Source organism: Portunus trituberculatus, chromosome 14, assembly GCF_017591435.1.
Source record: "Portunus trituberculatus isolate SZX2019 chromosome 14, ASM1759143v1, whole genome shotgun sequence".
Classification (NCBI taxonomy): Eukaryota; Metazoa; Arthropoda; class Malacostraca; order Decapoda; family Portunidae; genus Portunus; species Portunus trituberculatus.
The window spans coordinates 6,736,684-6,752,426 of record NC_059268.1 but is presented as its reverse complement, the minus strand read 5'-3'; the positions used below and the strand labels follow the sequence as shown (position 1 = coordinate 6,752,426).

The 15,743-nt window shown below is 43.1% G+C and overlaps 2 protein-coding genes across 5 annotated transcripts in view; both read right to left on the bottom strand.

Moving 5' to 3' along the window:
- Positions 1-1,474: 1,474 nt before the first annotated feature.
- LOC123503428 (zinc finger BED domain-containing protein 5-like) lies at positions 1,475-3,949 on the bottom strand. The gene is made up of 3 exons (XM_045253192.1): positions 3,453-3,949; positions 2,426-3,255; positions 1,475-2,314 (listed from the first exon to the last, which is right to left on the bottom strand). The coding sequence occupies exons 1-3, from the start codon at positions 3,484-3,486 to the stop codon at positions 1,475-1,477; spliced, it is 1,704 nt and encodes a 567-aa protein (XP_045109127.1). The 5' UTR covers positions 3,487-3,949.
- Positions 3,950-4,189: 240 nt separating this feature from the next.
- Positions 4,190-15,743, bottom strand: part of LOC123503636 — a 29,444-nt gene continuing 17,890 nt past the window's right edge. For all 4 annotated transcript variants that reach the window (XM_045253568.1, XM_045253567.1, XM_045253570.1 and 1 more), the window contains 3 exons: positions 10,427-10,663; positions 9,829-9,974; positions 4,190-6,180 (listed from right to left, as the gene is read on the bottom strand). In XM_045253568.1, the coding sequence (XP_045109503.1) occupies positions 6,073-6,180; positions 9,829-9,974; positions 10,427-10,661 (489 nt within the window). In that variant the 5' untranslated portion in view covers positions 10,662-10,663 and the 3' untranslated portion in view covers positions 4,190-6,072. The remainder of the gene's footprint in view (positions 6,181-9,828; positions 9,975-10,426; positions 10,664-15,743) is intronic.

The following is a 15,743-nucleotide window of genomic DNA, read 5'->3' as shown; positions in this document are numbered from 1 at the left end:
TCCTCTTGTTCATCTGTCTCCATCCTCCTTCAGTGCATACCAGATCTTGTCTAGTTATCTATCTTTTCCATACGATTTATACTAACTAACTTAAACACCGTTATTAGGTCTCCTCTTTCCCGTCTATCCTTCAAAGCTGGTAGTTCCATTTCTTTCAGTCTTTCTTCACAGGGAAGATCCTTTATTTTTGGGACCATCTTTGTAACAGTCCTTTGGATTCTTTCAAGTTTCTTGATGTCTTTCTGCCTGTATGGTGACCACACCACTGCTGCATATTCTAGTCTAGATCTTAGCATAGTGGTTATGATTTTTTTCATCTCCATGTAATTGAATGCCACCCTGATGTTAGTGCCTTTTTGGAGTCAGGGTATCTTGTATAATCACTCCCAGGTCTTTTCTTCATTCGTTTTCATTATAATGTCTTCTGCCATTTTATATTTCCACGTATATCTTCTATTACTTTTACCCATTTCCATTACATAGAATTTCCTGGTATTAAATTCTAATGTGTGTGTGTGTGTGTGTGTGTGTGTGTGTGTGTGTGTGTGTGTGTGTGTGATCTCGTTCATTTCTTTGCATAATCAATTTTGCACCAAAATCGTGAATCTTGATAACAAGGACAGTAGCAGTGAATGACAACAACGGGTGACTGTTAGGAGAGATAAATGCAACTCCTCCTCCTCCGTCTTTATTATCTCCTTTTCATTTACTACTATATAACTCCTTATCCTACTTATCCTCATTCCTGGCTGGTTGCTGTGGTAAGTGTGTGGCGTGTAGGTAGTGGTGTATGGATGGTGAGGAGCGGAGGTTGCCTCACCTGTTAGTGTGTGTGTGTGTGTGTGGTGATGTTGGGGTGGAAGTGACAGGCATGGCGGCGCAGACTCTAGGTCAGTGGTTCCCAAACTTTTTCTGGTCGTTACCCACTTTTCATACATGATCCTTGTCCATGGCCCCCCCCCACAACCATAACCCGTGACTGTCTACAGTCCTACACTCATTAGGTCCATATAAAAACCACTCTAGCAAATCCTGTAATTTTATTGATTCCATTTGTTATTTTTTCTTTTATTAATTATTAATAAAGAAATTTGTATTTTGCCTTTGCTGAATCTCCTATAATTATTGAAATGGTACTAAAGAAGTAATATAATGCACATTAAAAATTCATATGTAGAGTAATTAAAATTGCATTATTGTGAAAAGCTGTTTCAGCAATAAGCAAAAAAATAAGAAACAAAGAAATTCCACTGGATTGAAAAAGTGTATTAATCCCACGCAATGTGATCTGATCTTTGAATCTTACAAATCTGATAACTTTGTAATTCTGAAATGAAATGCTATCATAGGGAGTCATAATTAACTGCCACAACCATGGCCTTCAGTGGCCACACACCCACCTCCTCCCAGACCATTTGCTTCTGAACGTTCATGCCACGTTCATGTTTCCTTCACTTTTGAATCCCCATTCCACTCAGTGTGAAGGGTGATGTTGCAGATTATCAACAAGCTTCTTGATTCTTGGTTTTGTTTCACTTAAAGCACACCGTAGGTCATGCTTCACTTCAAGTCTGTTGCGATATTTCGTTTTAATGTGGAGTAGTTGAGAGAATGCAGCCTCGCAGGAATAAGTTGATGAAAATGGTAGGAGGTGGCGAAAAGCTAAGTCACATAAGTTTGGGTATGAAGCTGCCATTGATGACCAAAATACTGTGAGAGATTCAGTTTCAAACTTCATCTTAGCTCCTGAATCCTCCTGAAGTGTCAACAGCTCAGTTTGGCCATCATCATTGTCATCAGGAATGCATGTCACTGCAGCAGTGAAGGGGGCCCTTACTAGCCGAGAAGTTAGGCTTTGGATATCTGGGAAGTATCTTTTAAACTCCCCTTCCAAGGCCTCAAGATGTTGGGTAATCAAGTTCTGCGTAGCAGCATCACACTTCTCTACAATTTCTGACACTGTCTCCAGCATTGCCAAGTTTCCCATTCCAACTTTGCGCCTCCAATTCTCCATCTTACGAATGAAAGCTTTGATTTTGTCCACAAAATCGATTATCAAGCTTCCTTTCCCTTGGAGTTCCAGGTTCAGTGTGTTCAACTGTCTAAATATGTCAACAAGATAGGCTAGCCGTATTTCGAAGCTATCTGCAGACCATGCTGACAGCAAATCTTGCTTGTTCTGTATTCTGAGAAAGAGGCTGATCTCTTCTCTGAGCTCAAATACACGTTGAACTACATTTCCTTTTGATAGCCAGCGAACTGCTGTATGAAATAGGAGGGTCTCATGAGCTGCATCCATATCTTGGCAGAGTCTCTTGAAAAGGCGTGTGTTAAGAGCACTACCTTTACAAAGTTAACTGTCTTTATAATTGTATTCAGAGTGTCCTGTAATTCTGAGGGTAGCGTTTTTGATGCAAGAGCTTGCCTGTGGATCATGCAGTGAAGAGGATAGCATTTGGTGCTTTTGTATAACTCTTGTAACAAAACCTGACTGAGAACCCAACATGGCTGGAGCCCCGTCTGTGCATATCCCACAAAGATTGCCCCAGTCAAGACCTTCAGATTCAAAGAATTCTGTAAGTTTCTGCATTACATCTTCACCTTTTGTAGATTGTTCAAGAGGCTCACAAAACAAGAATTCCTCCTTCAGATCCTCATCATGAACATACCTTACAAAAGCCAGGAGTTGTGAGCAGGACTGGACGTCAGTGGACTCATCGAGTTGAATACTGAATAATCCAGCTCTTTTGATTTCCTGTATCACCTGCTCTCTGATGTCATCAGATATTTGGGAGATTCGGCGTTGCACTGTATTATTTGAGAGTGAAATAGCATTCAGCTTTTCAGCACTTTTCTCACCCAAAACAAGCTTTACCATTGTTTTGGCACATGGCAAAATTAATTCCTCCCCAATTGTGTGAGGCTTCTTTTTCTTTGCTATTTCAAGGGCTACAAGAAATGATGCCTCCACTACGGCAGCATTTTGTTGATGAAAGGAACCACTGGCATCAAGTCGCTGTCTCTTCATGTTCAATTCTTGTCGACTAAAGAAGGAACGATCTTTGCCAACATGTTGAGGATGCTTGGTTTCCAGATGTAATCTAAGCTTACTGGGCCTTAGTGATTCAGCTGTGAGTATTTTGTGACAAATCACACACTGAGGCTTCACTACACCTTTATCAGTGATGCTTGTAAATCCAAAATCCAGGTAGTTGTCATCATAGTTGCGTTTCTTATTAGAAGCCATCACTGTACCTGCAATGCACAAACAAAAAACTGCTATTTCTAACACCGCAAACATATGTCATCACCCATGATTAGAATAATAAAATGATAAATATGAGGTAGAAAGGAAGTTAGATTTAACGTTACAAAAAAGTTATAGAATGTGCATAAATACAGCAGATATTATTTACCTTCTTAATATACTTCATGATGCAGGGCTTACTTACCATTAAAGTGGTATTGATGTTGGCTTAAGTTCATATAATACTGAAGTATTCACAGGTGGGAGGAAACTGATTATATGGGGAGGCACACACGGTGATCAATGTTGTAACTGTGAATGTCTGGTTAACTGAATAATATGAACATCCTTGCTGATACGTAAGATTCAAGACCAGGTTATCATACAGAATACACAGCTTAGGAAGCCTTAGATTAGAATTATGTTGAGTTAAAATTATCTTGCTTCCCTAATACATCCCCATGTCTTGTTTTATGTCAAGAACACAGAATCAGATAAAAAGAAAAAAAGGGACGTATTACCCATGTGTCTGGCAGCAAGGCATTGCACAAACCTGTACTGAACCTGTAAGTTCCCTCCACTGGCTACCTACCCGCTAAACTCCTTTGGTTTTATTTATGCATAGCCTCAGATTATGGCCCCCTACATTCTGCTATATGGCCCCCCAGGGGGCCATGGCCCCCAGTTTGGGAACCACTGCTCTAGGTGTTGCCTTGGCGGAAGCTCTGAAGGAGTATCTACTCCAACACGGGACCTGTAACGCATGCAGCCCTACTTCGATTTTACTTATTTATTATTTTTTTGTGGCTATATGTTTATCATCCTGCTTTTATGATTAATCTAAGTGAACGTCAATGTACACTTTTTATAAATGCAAACATATGAACATCTCTAATCTGATATTTACCCATTATTCAGAAAAGGTTTAGTGACGCCAGTATGCTAGTTAGAGATTAGTTTATTTATAGATGGGTGGGTGGTGTAGCCAAGCTAAGACTAGCCAGCAAGGACACAGCTTTTGTTCCTGACGCAGGCAGGCGTCCTTGCTGTCCCTGGCTATTAGTACTAGTGCTAATACTAGTGGCAATGGCTAGCTGCTAGTGGCTTTTACACCAACCTTCTATAGTCAAGCACGGACACACGCAGGCAGACAGGCGATAGGTCCCACCGTCCCGCCGTCTAGGCTCATGGTTTTCAGCTGGGTGAGAGGCCAGGGCCAGGCATAGGCAGTCACACACATCCCGCACCGCGGTTGTGGTGTGGAGACAACGACAGACAGCCAGACAGGCAGATAGACAGACGGACAGACAGACCACTCCAACAAAGTGCACAACACAATACAACACATCACAACACTAGTACTCATGTTGCCAACTTTATATTATATTTTAATACCTGTCATGTGTGGCGCGCTGTGCTGCGATGTGACTGGTTTGTTGCCGCGGAGAAGAGTGCGTCACAAGATGGGGACGGTGGGAAGTGCTGCAGCATACCAGCCCACCAGTCACTACACTGTCAGCACGCCACCAGCCCTGATACATCACCCATGATATCCCTTTGCCTTTCTGTTAAGGATACCATCAATGAGCTCACTATGTCATATTCTGAACGAAGGAACATACGGAAAGCTGCAAGAATCCATGAGACCCACACTGTGAGACACTAGTACTTAGGCTACCTATTCACTAGCTACTCATTATTTCCCTTATGTCTGTTACCCTCGTTAATAGTATGTCCAATCTTTCAAAGCTCTTAATTACTAACACCAACAGCCTAATTATTGAATCTATTCTATTGTAATATTTCATTCGAGAGCCAATTCTTTCATATTTTAATGACAAATTTTAAAGCCTCCTATTTACGTATTTTCTTAATCAGGAAAATTAATCGACAATTTTTTTGTGATTTACTAGTAAGATTTTTAAGACGGACATTTTATTTCTAATACACTGTATCCCTTGAAATGATGTCTTATTGTAAAACTACAACGTATACATAGAGACAGACAAACCAGTAAACAGTTCCCTTGTGTAGACAGCAGAGAAACAACATAATAACTTTCATTACAATGTTTACCTCGCTCATGTCATCTACAAATCATCCATAAAACTCATTACAGTATTTGGTGATTTTATTTTTACTAATGGTGTGTGTGTGTGTGTGTGTGTGTGTGTGTGTGTGTGTGTGTGTGTGTGTGAGTGAGACTGGTTTGTATACAGTGACGAAATGGCTCGATTACACGGGCACTTTTTTTTTTTTATCTCATAATCTCTTCTAAATCAGTTGATAAAGAAAATATATATACATCTGTAGTCAGTTGAGACATCTGTTAACATGTCAATAAATATACTGTATGTTGCAGTAACGATAGTCACGCTGGAGTGGACGCCTTTGGAAGCAGACTGGGAGGACCACAAGCTGACTCTCGCTGCGGGAGGATGAGCCTGGCGCCATCCTAGGTACTTAATACTTGTGAGGGCGACTTCTTCACACTGGTCGTCAGTCTTCAGTGCACATCAGACTCCTCATCACAGTCGTCAGTGTTGAGGTAGGATACATGAATATTTGAATAATTGCTCACACGCGGACACTATTCTACACATTGCTTTCTGTCGTCGCGAGGGCGCAGGCTTTGGTAAAGTTCATAATTATCATAAACTTTTTAAGCCAACTTCTGTTTCTTAAATTCATTCACCAGCCATTATTCACGGTTGGAAACCATACACTGCCTAAACAGCAGCTACATTAATCTTCTTATGAATCTAATGGTATCATCAGTAAGGAAATGCCACTATAGTCCACCGACAGTGCGGCCAGGGAAGCAGCTAGTCATCATCGTCTTCTGCTTGCTTCTTCTTAGGCGCTGAATTAGGCTTGAGTCGAGATGGTCTTGGCCTCCGTAATCGCGCGCGTCTCCTGTTGGGTCCTGCAACCTGTGTCGGAGAAACAGTATTAATTGCTTGGTTCATTTATCATTAACCTTACAAGTTAAGTAAATTTGAAGTACACTCTAATTAGTTGTATGTAGCCCATGAAAAAATAATGATGGTGTACAGAGACAAGGAAATTATATTTAACATGCTTGACAAAGAGAGGAACACACACACACACACACACACACACACACACACACACACACACACACACACACACACACACACACACACACACACACAAACCGCGTAGTGTAGTGGTTAGCACGCTCGACTCACAATCGAGAGGCCCGGGCTCGAGTCCCGGCGCGACGAGGCAAATGGGCAAGCCTCTTAATGTGTGGCCCCTGTTCACCTAGCAGTAAATAGGTACGGGATGTAACTCGAGGAGTTGTGGCCTCGCTTTCTCGGTGTGTGTTGTGGTCTCAGTCCTGCCCGAAGATCGGTCTGTGAGCTCTGAGCTCGCTCCGTAATGGGGAAGACTGGCTGGGTGACCAGCAGGCGACCGAGGTGAATTACAAACACACACACACACACACACACACACACACACACACACACACACACACACACACACACACACACACACACACACACACACACACACACACACACACACACACACTCTCTCTCTCTCTCTCTCTCTCTCTCTCTCTCTCTCTCTCTCTCTCTCTCTCTCTCTCTCCATTTTTGCAATAATCAGGGCATGAAGACCACCAGTATCATTCAGATCTGTGTTCACATTTTCCGTAATGGCAGCACTGGCAAGACTCTCGTGTATGATAACCTTGTAAGCAGGTGCCCACCCGCCCCTCCAAGCTACAGTCCTTGGCGCTGCTTCCGTCACTGGTACTGGGAGAAGCTTGGGACCGCCTCCTGCTTTGTCCGGAAGCTCTCTCTAATTTCTACATATCCCTGGCTTCACGAGGAGGCCATCCTGGACATCTCACGAATCACACGCCCTTCCAAGGTCTTAGCGTAGCATCCTGTCTGCACCACAAGAAGCATTACTGAAGGCCGCTCACCCTTAACCTTTCCTAGCTCCTATTTTAGTTCTACCTGTGTACCTGGCGACTCGCTCTTGTTCCTCAGCTGGAGATGAAGAGGGAAGGTTGACGGCTCTCTAATAAGTGCTAATATTTCATCTACTCCAGTTACACAGTGATATGATAGAAAGCTACTACTGTATCAGCAAGTCAAATTGGAACTATTGCATGCTGTATTTCAGTTTTATCCTCTGAGAGATACTGACTTTACACCATGTTTTCTCGAGGTACTTTTTTCTACGAAGGTAATCAAACAATAAAACAACAATTCAGATCAAGAAACATATAGATCATGCGCGTTTTTGTCGCTCGCCAGCTTGAATCACACACGAGCAGCGCCTGCCAAGCATCTTTTTGGCCACTCCTAGATCCACGTTCGAGCTGAAGCCAGTACCAATATATAAAGACTTGTGCACTTAATAATTCACACTTTGGACATGTTCGTTCATCAGTGGGAGGCGTCACAGTCAACAAAACCAGTTTTATGGATGTATTTGAAATGTTGCCATATTCGCATCAGTCTTACCAGAATTCGTGGATCAAAAGACTGTTAATTAAAAAAAAAATCCGTCCATGTACTCTTGGGAATCTAGTTTAAAATTATATTGTTTTTATTTATTCATTTGCGTATTCACTTCCCCCTCCAGCAGATCACAGCAACCCTGTATGAGAAAGAATAAAAAGTTTTCTAATTTGAAGTTTTTACGACATGGAGTTCGTAAATAAATACATAAATGAATAAACAATGAGACACTGTGGCCCAGATGGCTTCCGCGCTCCCTGACGTGCTGGACCCGTATCCTGAAACACACAGCGCCTTCATTACGATTTTTCTCTAAGGCCACTGTCATAAATCGTGTTCTTTTGTATGTTACTATTCCATTAAGAGTAGAGCCTTCGTAATAACTATTTTATAAGGCCACAGTAGTGATTAATCATGTTCTCTCGAGTATATTCTATTATTGTTATAGTCATCGTTAAGCATCCCTAGAATCATGAAAGACTTGTAAAACCTTCAATAATTTCACTAAGAATCTGTTGAAAGCAATGGAGATGAAGCACCGATACTTGTGGGAATGAAGGTCCTGCGTGCTTTCCTCTGACTGCGTACGTAACAACAACTCTCCGAGAATGTGAATAAACGAGCGGCCATCAACGCGAGGCTCACCTTCTGCCCCCCTCCCACCCCACCCCCCGTTAGCGTGAGTGATGACAGGTAGCGATGTTAGCGTGATCACAGTTAAGTAAATGCCTCGTTGTGTCATTCTCTTGCAATGCCATTTGAAACCCTTGTCTGTTAGTGCTTTGGTCAGACATTAAAAACTGCATCGTCCGGAAGCAGTTGTATTATGACAGCTATGATGATATTGTAAGGTTATGGCTGAGCAACACACACACACACACACACACACACACACACACACCACCTATAACCTGTACAACGTAAGACAGATTAACACACACACACACACACACACACTGGCTGTCTCGTCAGAGACTGCAGCAGATCAAACAGTGAAACAGTGAAACACACGCGCCCGGTAGCTCAGTAGTTAGAGCACTAGCTTCACAAGCCAGAGGACCGGGGTTCGATTCCCCGGCCGGGTGGAGATATTTGGGTGTGTCTCCTTTCACGTGTAGCCCCTGTTCACCTAGCAGTGACTAGGTACGGGATGTAAATCGAGGAGTTGTGACCTTGTTGTCCCGGTGTGTGGTGTGTGCCTGGTCTCAGGCCTATCCGAAGATCGGAAATAATGAGCTCTGAGCTCGTTCCGTAGGGTAACGTCTGGCTGTCTCGTCAGAGACTGCAGCAGATCAAACAGTGAAACACACACACACACACACACACACACACACACACACACACACACACACGGCCCAGTAGCTCAGTGGTTAGAGCGCTGGCTTCACAAGCCAGATGACCGGGGTTCGATTCCCCGGCCGGGTGGAGATATTTGGGTGTCTCCTTTCACGTGTAGCCCCTGTTCACCTAGTAGTGAGTAGGTACGGGATGTAAATCGAGGAGTTGTGACCTTGTTGTCCCGGTGTGTGGTGTGTGCCTGGTCTCAGGCCTATCCGAAGATCGGAGACAATGAGCTCTGAGCTCGTTCCGTAGGGTAACGTCGTCAGAGACTGCAGCAGATCAAACAGTGAATTACACACACACACACACACACACACACACACACACACACACACACACACACACGCGTAGTGTAGTGGTTAGCACGCTCGACTCACAATCGAGAGGCCCGGGTTCGAGTCCCGGAAAGCGGCGAGGCAAATGGGCAAGCCTCTTAATGTGTGGCCCCTGTTCACCTAGCAGTAAATAGGTAACTCGAGGGCTTATAGCCTCGCTTTCCCGGTGTGTGGCGTGTGTTGTGGTCTCAGTCCTACCCGAAGATCGGTCTATGAGTTCTAAGCTCGCTCCGTAATGGGGAAGACTGGCTGGGTGACCAGCAGACGACCGAGATGAATTACACACACACACGTGGTAAGGAAGGAAGTATAAAAATCACTCGTCCAAGTTTGAGGCTTCAAAAACAACCTTGAGCCTAAGTGCGTGGGTGGACAAACAGACGTGAGAAAGCTTTGCACTCACCTGATGGCCCATGTAGAACTGTAAGTCGCCCTTGAAGTTCTCTGGCGTGAATGAGAAAAAAGGGTTGGGCCCGTATCCAAACATGAGGCGACACTTCTCGTTCATATCCCTCCGGTAGCCGTTCGGGCAAGGGTCGACCGGCACATCTGAAACACACAGGGAGAGTTGGTGCGTTGCCTCCTCACCAGTCAACACTCCAGAACGCTTTCAGTGTGACTAAAAAGTGCAGCAGATTCTCACACTGCGCATCGGGAACCGCCTTGTCACGCCCTTCACCTTGCAGTCTTCACTTTCAAGGTTACACGATCTGATGGACACCACCACTGCACTAATGCCATTAGTAGATCCTGACGCCTTCCAGTATTCCTGTCATGGCTAAAGTGTCAGTGGAATAATTCATGCTAAAGAAAACTACTTTCTTCTCTGTTACTCACGCGCCTTGCAGTCATTCTTCACCGTAATGATGTTCTACTGCTGAATTATTTACCAATCAGTCATTTAAAGTAATCATATATTTCTGACTGTCGGACAATCACTAAACAGATGCATCTCGGTACTATAGAGTAGTAATGCAATAGTAACAAAAGGAAGGACTCACTAATGATGGCTGCGTTGAGGCCAGGGTCTGGACCGTCAAACTCGGTGCCCTTGGGTGCCGGGAGGCCCGACTGGGGCGGCGTGGCAGCCACCAGTGGGAAGGCGCCGTTTTGCCACAGGCTGAGCGGTGGGAGGGATCCGAAGCTCATGATGTCTGGTCCCAGAAGGGGCGCACCCAGGGCGTCCGCCAGCTCGCACCACCACGTCGCCGCCCACAGGACCGTCCACAGTCGCATCACTGTCACAACAACACAGAGTCAGTATCGGGGCAGCATCATCTCAGGTGTATACAATGTTCCTAGAAGGTTGTATATGTATGTGCGTTGGGAAACCAGAAAATGCATTGGGAAACAAGGAAATGGACGCAAGCTACTTTCATTAAGAGTTAACATTATCCAACATAAAAGTAACTCGATGTGCGTATAATAAGATTAAATGCATATGAAGGTGAAACCTAATCGTGATGGCTGCCTCTCGCGACTCCACTGTTGTGAATGTATCTGTAGATAGTGGACCCCAAACGAGTGCTATTTCTCAACTGGGGAAATCCAAGAGCAGGTGGGGAACTAGTTCATTCCAGACTCTGAGATACGTATCATTGGTGTATACTTCCCTGTACCATCACTTCATTACCATTGTTATGACAAACTTTATTTGTCTATCATTAATATTTTTTCCTATCTTGAATAAAAAAGTTATCAAAATCCCATAACGATTAACTGTTTGCTTTTTCTTGTGAAGTATTAATTTTGTGTGTGTCCATCTATATGTCATATCGATTCCTGAGATCATTCACCGGTAACACGCGATCACTTGGGCATCCGTCGCAGTGATCAGTTGACAAATATGATGATTAATACAAAGGCCGTATGGATTTTCTGGCAGCAACAATGAACAGTTTTAGGAAAAGCTGTAAGGCTGTAACTGGTATGAGTATTTGGGAGGTGTGCTGCAGAGGCCACCACTCACTTCTAACACCGAAACTGTGAACAAGAAATACACAGATAGCCAGAGTGACGCTTGAGTAACAAACTATATCTCCTTGGAGTGTTGGAATAAAGAAATGACAGACATTTGATGAACTTTTTTTTCACGCAACCTATTCTTACGCTCGGAAAGAAAAAAAATGAAAAACTAGTCCGCAAAATTAGTCTTTTTTTGTTTTATACGAGCTCAGAGAGAGAGAGAGAGAGAGAGAGAGAGAGAGAGAGAGAATCATATACAATTTGAAGGAAACCGTAAAATTACTTGAGTTGGTGACACTGCGCGGACACTAAGCCGCCCAGCCCGGGTCACCTTCATCCAGGAACCAGTGAAGGTTACACGCCTCGTCACCCCTTCCCTTCCCGCCCCTCACCCTCCCGCCCAATCCGTCCTTTACTTCCCGCCGGACCACTCTTCCGACGCTGTATTTACATGGCGCGCGCGCACACACACACACACACACACACACACACACACACACACACACACACACACACACACACACACAGGAAATGGTGCATGTAAGCAATAATCATAAAATTAAAGAGATATATGATGATTTGATTCTAAGATACACAATACAACGAAGCTGACTCGATCCTGGAAAGCGAAAATAGGTAAAATATCACACACACACACACACACACACACACACGGCTCCCACAGCACGCATACGCAAATCTCACTGCAGATGCATGATTGCCTTCACCATTCACCGTCCCTCTTGGTAGTGGTGACTCGGTACAGCAAACGCAATGTTCAGGAGTATATAGTTGGGCGTGTGCCGCTGTCATTTGACACTTCCTGAGGTAAACAGGTTTATCACTGGAGATATACGATGAAGTGAAGTTCTTGGAAAAAAAAAAAAATGATTGGCAGATACAGTGATAGTTCAAATATACGCAAGTTTGCTGTTCATTCTTGTTTTCAGGTTTGGATTGAGTATGGAAATTGTTCAGTCACATTAAATCATCGTAAATTAAAATCTTCTGTTTTCCACTTGTTTCATAGTCTTCCTCTCTCTTTCGTTTCTTTACTGGATCTATGAGTGTCATAATAGTGGCAGCACCAGTCATTCTTGCGGTGCGCTCATCAAGACGTTGAAAACTGCCAGTAACCACCAATACACTATGAACACGTGAAGGAGAACAAGATGCTGGGAAAAGATATAATGGACACACGCATCATTTCGAAAACTTCATTCCTGATATTGAGGAAACAAGGAAATAAGATTTCTTGTGAAGCCAAAGTGAAGAAAAAAAAATACATATATCTTTTCAAAATCCTTGGGGATGGAGAAATGGTGCACAAAGGGAACACATCGGCGTGGCTGAGGGAATGCTGCAGCAGAGACGTGCTGTTTGTCTCGACGCCATTCAGTTCGTGACCTTAATATTCCGACCACGTGTTGGAAGCAGCAAATAAACAAGCTGCTTTGCCCACCCACGTTCATTACAACGGGGTCATTTTCGTCTCCTAGGTAACCGGTTGAATGTTATTGTTTCTTTTGTCAAGAGGTGAAAGCTCGTAAGCGGCATGCCTTTAGGGACGAATCGCGGATTTCGAACACAGCGAGGCGACAAGTGCTGCCCTGCCCTAGATACTGACGGGGCAGCAGATACGAATCTTTAAAACTCTTCTGTGGAAATCTTTTTATAGGTTCCTAATAATAGTAAAGTGGGGAAGCTGCAGCATGGCAACACCAAAACCAGTTTCACTCCGCTTCACAACCTTAAACGAATATGTTATTTCTTCTTTCCGTCTTTTTTTTTTTTTTTGTGGAGAAGACGATACGCTTTCTGGGATGTAAGAAGAGCATGGCCGTGTTGCCACTGCAGGGACGCGCTTGTCACCAATCTCCCTGAAAATAAAAATTATTGCCTTTGGGAGAAAACTCAGGAGGCGAGGCTTGTTGCGAGATGGACGTGGCGGTGAGACAACGGAAGGAAGGCGAGGCGAGGCGACGTTGCAGGGAAGCGGAGATAACAATAAACCACCACATGGTCTCGTGCCCAAGGTAGTGGTGACGCAATGGATCAGGATACTGGTGACGTCACAGAGACACTGCGTGGGTGGAGTGGTGAGCGACAGGTGGCTGGATTCCGAAACCGGTTTGGAACTGAACCCAACTGACCGGTTTATGGAGGCCAGCGTGACTTTGTGTGTGTGTGTGTGTGTGTGTGTTACGTGGATTCGACAGTGTTTCATTACAAGAGCCTTTCATCGTGCTATGCGTAGATGGTTATGTCAATCCTCACGTGGCTCTGTATCATGTTTCGAACGCCACACCCTCACACGTGGAGCGTCGAAACTTGATCCTTCCCTAGAGATAGGACAACTTGATATCCCTCCCTTATCCCACCGCAGCCTGTGACCCCTCTATGACCACGATGTTGCGGCCCCGCGTTTTACAAGTCTATGTTCTGAAATGTGTCCATATTTTCTCTCAATGAGTTTTATGAGGCTCTGGTGGGAGTTTGTGGAATATCCAAGAGGAGTTTTGCGATACTATTGATTGTTTAAGAGGGATTCTGCATCATCAACAGTGACCAAAAGAGAAAGAAAAAAAATCTGCATCATCAGTGAGAGAGAAAACTAAAAACACCTTTGAGAAATCGAGTATTCATTAGTTAAGCGCTTTAAAAACAGTACTTATTAGAGAACAGAACGTTTAACTTCTTCAGTACTGGGACTCATTTTTACCTTGAGAATTGTGTACGATTAGACCATTTTATTGACATTAGGAAGGGTTTATGAAGGTCAGAAGATTAATGGTCACACTCTTTACTTTTTTAATCCCACACATTAGTTTCTTAAGCTGTATAGAATCACCAAATAGTAAGCAGAATGAATATGGAAACGCGTCATGGTATTCAAGGGTTTAATACAGATCGTTAACCAAATATTTGCTGGATTGTGGACATGATTTACTGCTTTGTGTCTGTTGTTTGTTGTATAGTGACTAAAAAGGAAGACTGAAGATGAATAGGTCACATCATACAGTCAAGGTAAAGTTTAGTTTTCCTACTTACTATTGTGTATTAAGAGTTGGTACTTAGAGATACTTTGTAACATATTATTATGGTAAGTATTTGTTTCCATGTTTCCCTGCTTTCCTTCTCTACTCCTTTCTTTGTTTTCCTTCCCCTTTTTTTCGGTTTTCATTCTCTCCTTTCTCTGTTTTCATTCTCTTCTTTTTTCTTCTTTCCTTCTTACCTTTCTCTGCTTTCTCTCTTTCCTTATTTTTGCTTTACTGTTCTCCTCTTTAGTCAATTTACTTTCCTCCTTTCTCTCCTTTCCTTCTCACCTTTCCCTGCTTTTCGTATCCTTTCTTTCCTTTCCTTCTCATTTTTCTCTGCTTTCCTTCTCTTCCTTTCTCTACCTTTTTACGTAATATTGAAGTGCCTTTTTTTAATCAATCAATCAATCAATCAATCAATGTTTAACCAGACTATTACAATTCTTTATTCCTTTCACATGTGTTCTGATTCAATAATAATAATAATGTTTGCTATATACGTTGACTTGTTTGTTCATGAAATTAGAGAGCTGTAGACAAAGGCAACGTAAGAGTGATAGATAAGTTGATAATGAGCCAGTGTTGGGAATGACAAGGGAAGAAAGCAGATTAGATAGACCTAGATGAAAGTGATGCTGGGGTGGCCTGCTTAGAATGGACGAGTGGCGGAGAGGTGATAGAGTTGACAAGGTTGGTGTAGGTTTTTTGTGTCTTTCCTTTAGTGGATTCCCTAGAGCATGTTTTTGTGATGATGGTGGTGTTTGCTGCGTCAGACCAAGAAGGCAAGGGAATGGTGCAAGTACGTAGAAGATAATTAAAGATAGACGTAAATACAGAACAATCTTGGTCGAACAAACTAACAACTGCCGAAGATATGTGGCAAATTAAGAGGAATGAATGTTTATTTACTGATTCGTTCATTTATTCATCTTTTCCTTAGTTTATTTTTCTATTTCATGTTGTTGTTTTTTCCGCCGTGTATCTTACAGCAAAGAGTGAAAGTAAGGTGAAAACAGACACCAGGGCTCGTATTCTCTACTTCATCTCCACTATTTCAAAAGGTTTTATCTAAATTTACACGATTTTTTGTAGTGTTTTATGGTTCTAGATGCAAAGTGGCAAGATTTCTACATTATCGACTGGAATAACACTATTGAAAACCCAGCTGATCATCTCTGTGGCCTTCGAAAATAGTCACGATGAGAGAGTAAAAAGCGTTTCTGAATACGGACACAGATTCCTAAACAACACGTCCATCTCATCGCGATTACTTTTAGCTGCTCTAGTGAAATTTATTGTGATTTTGAAAGGTATT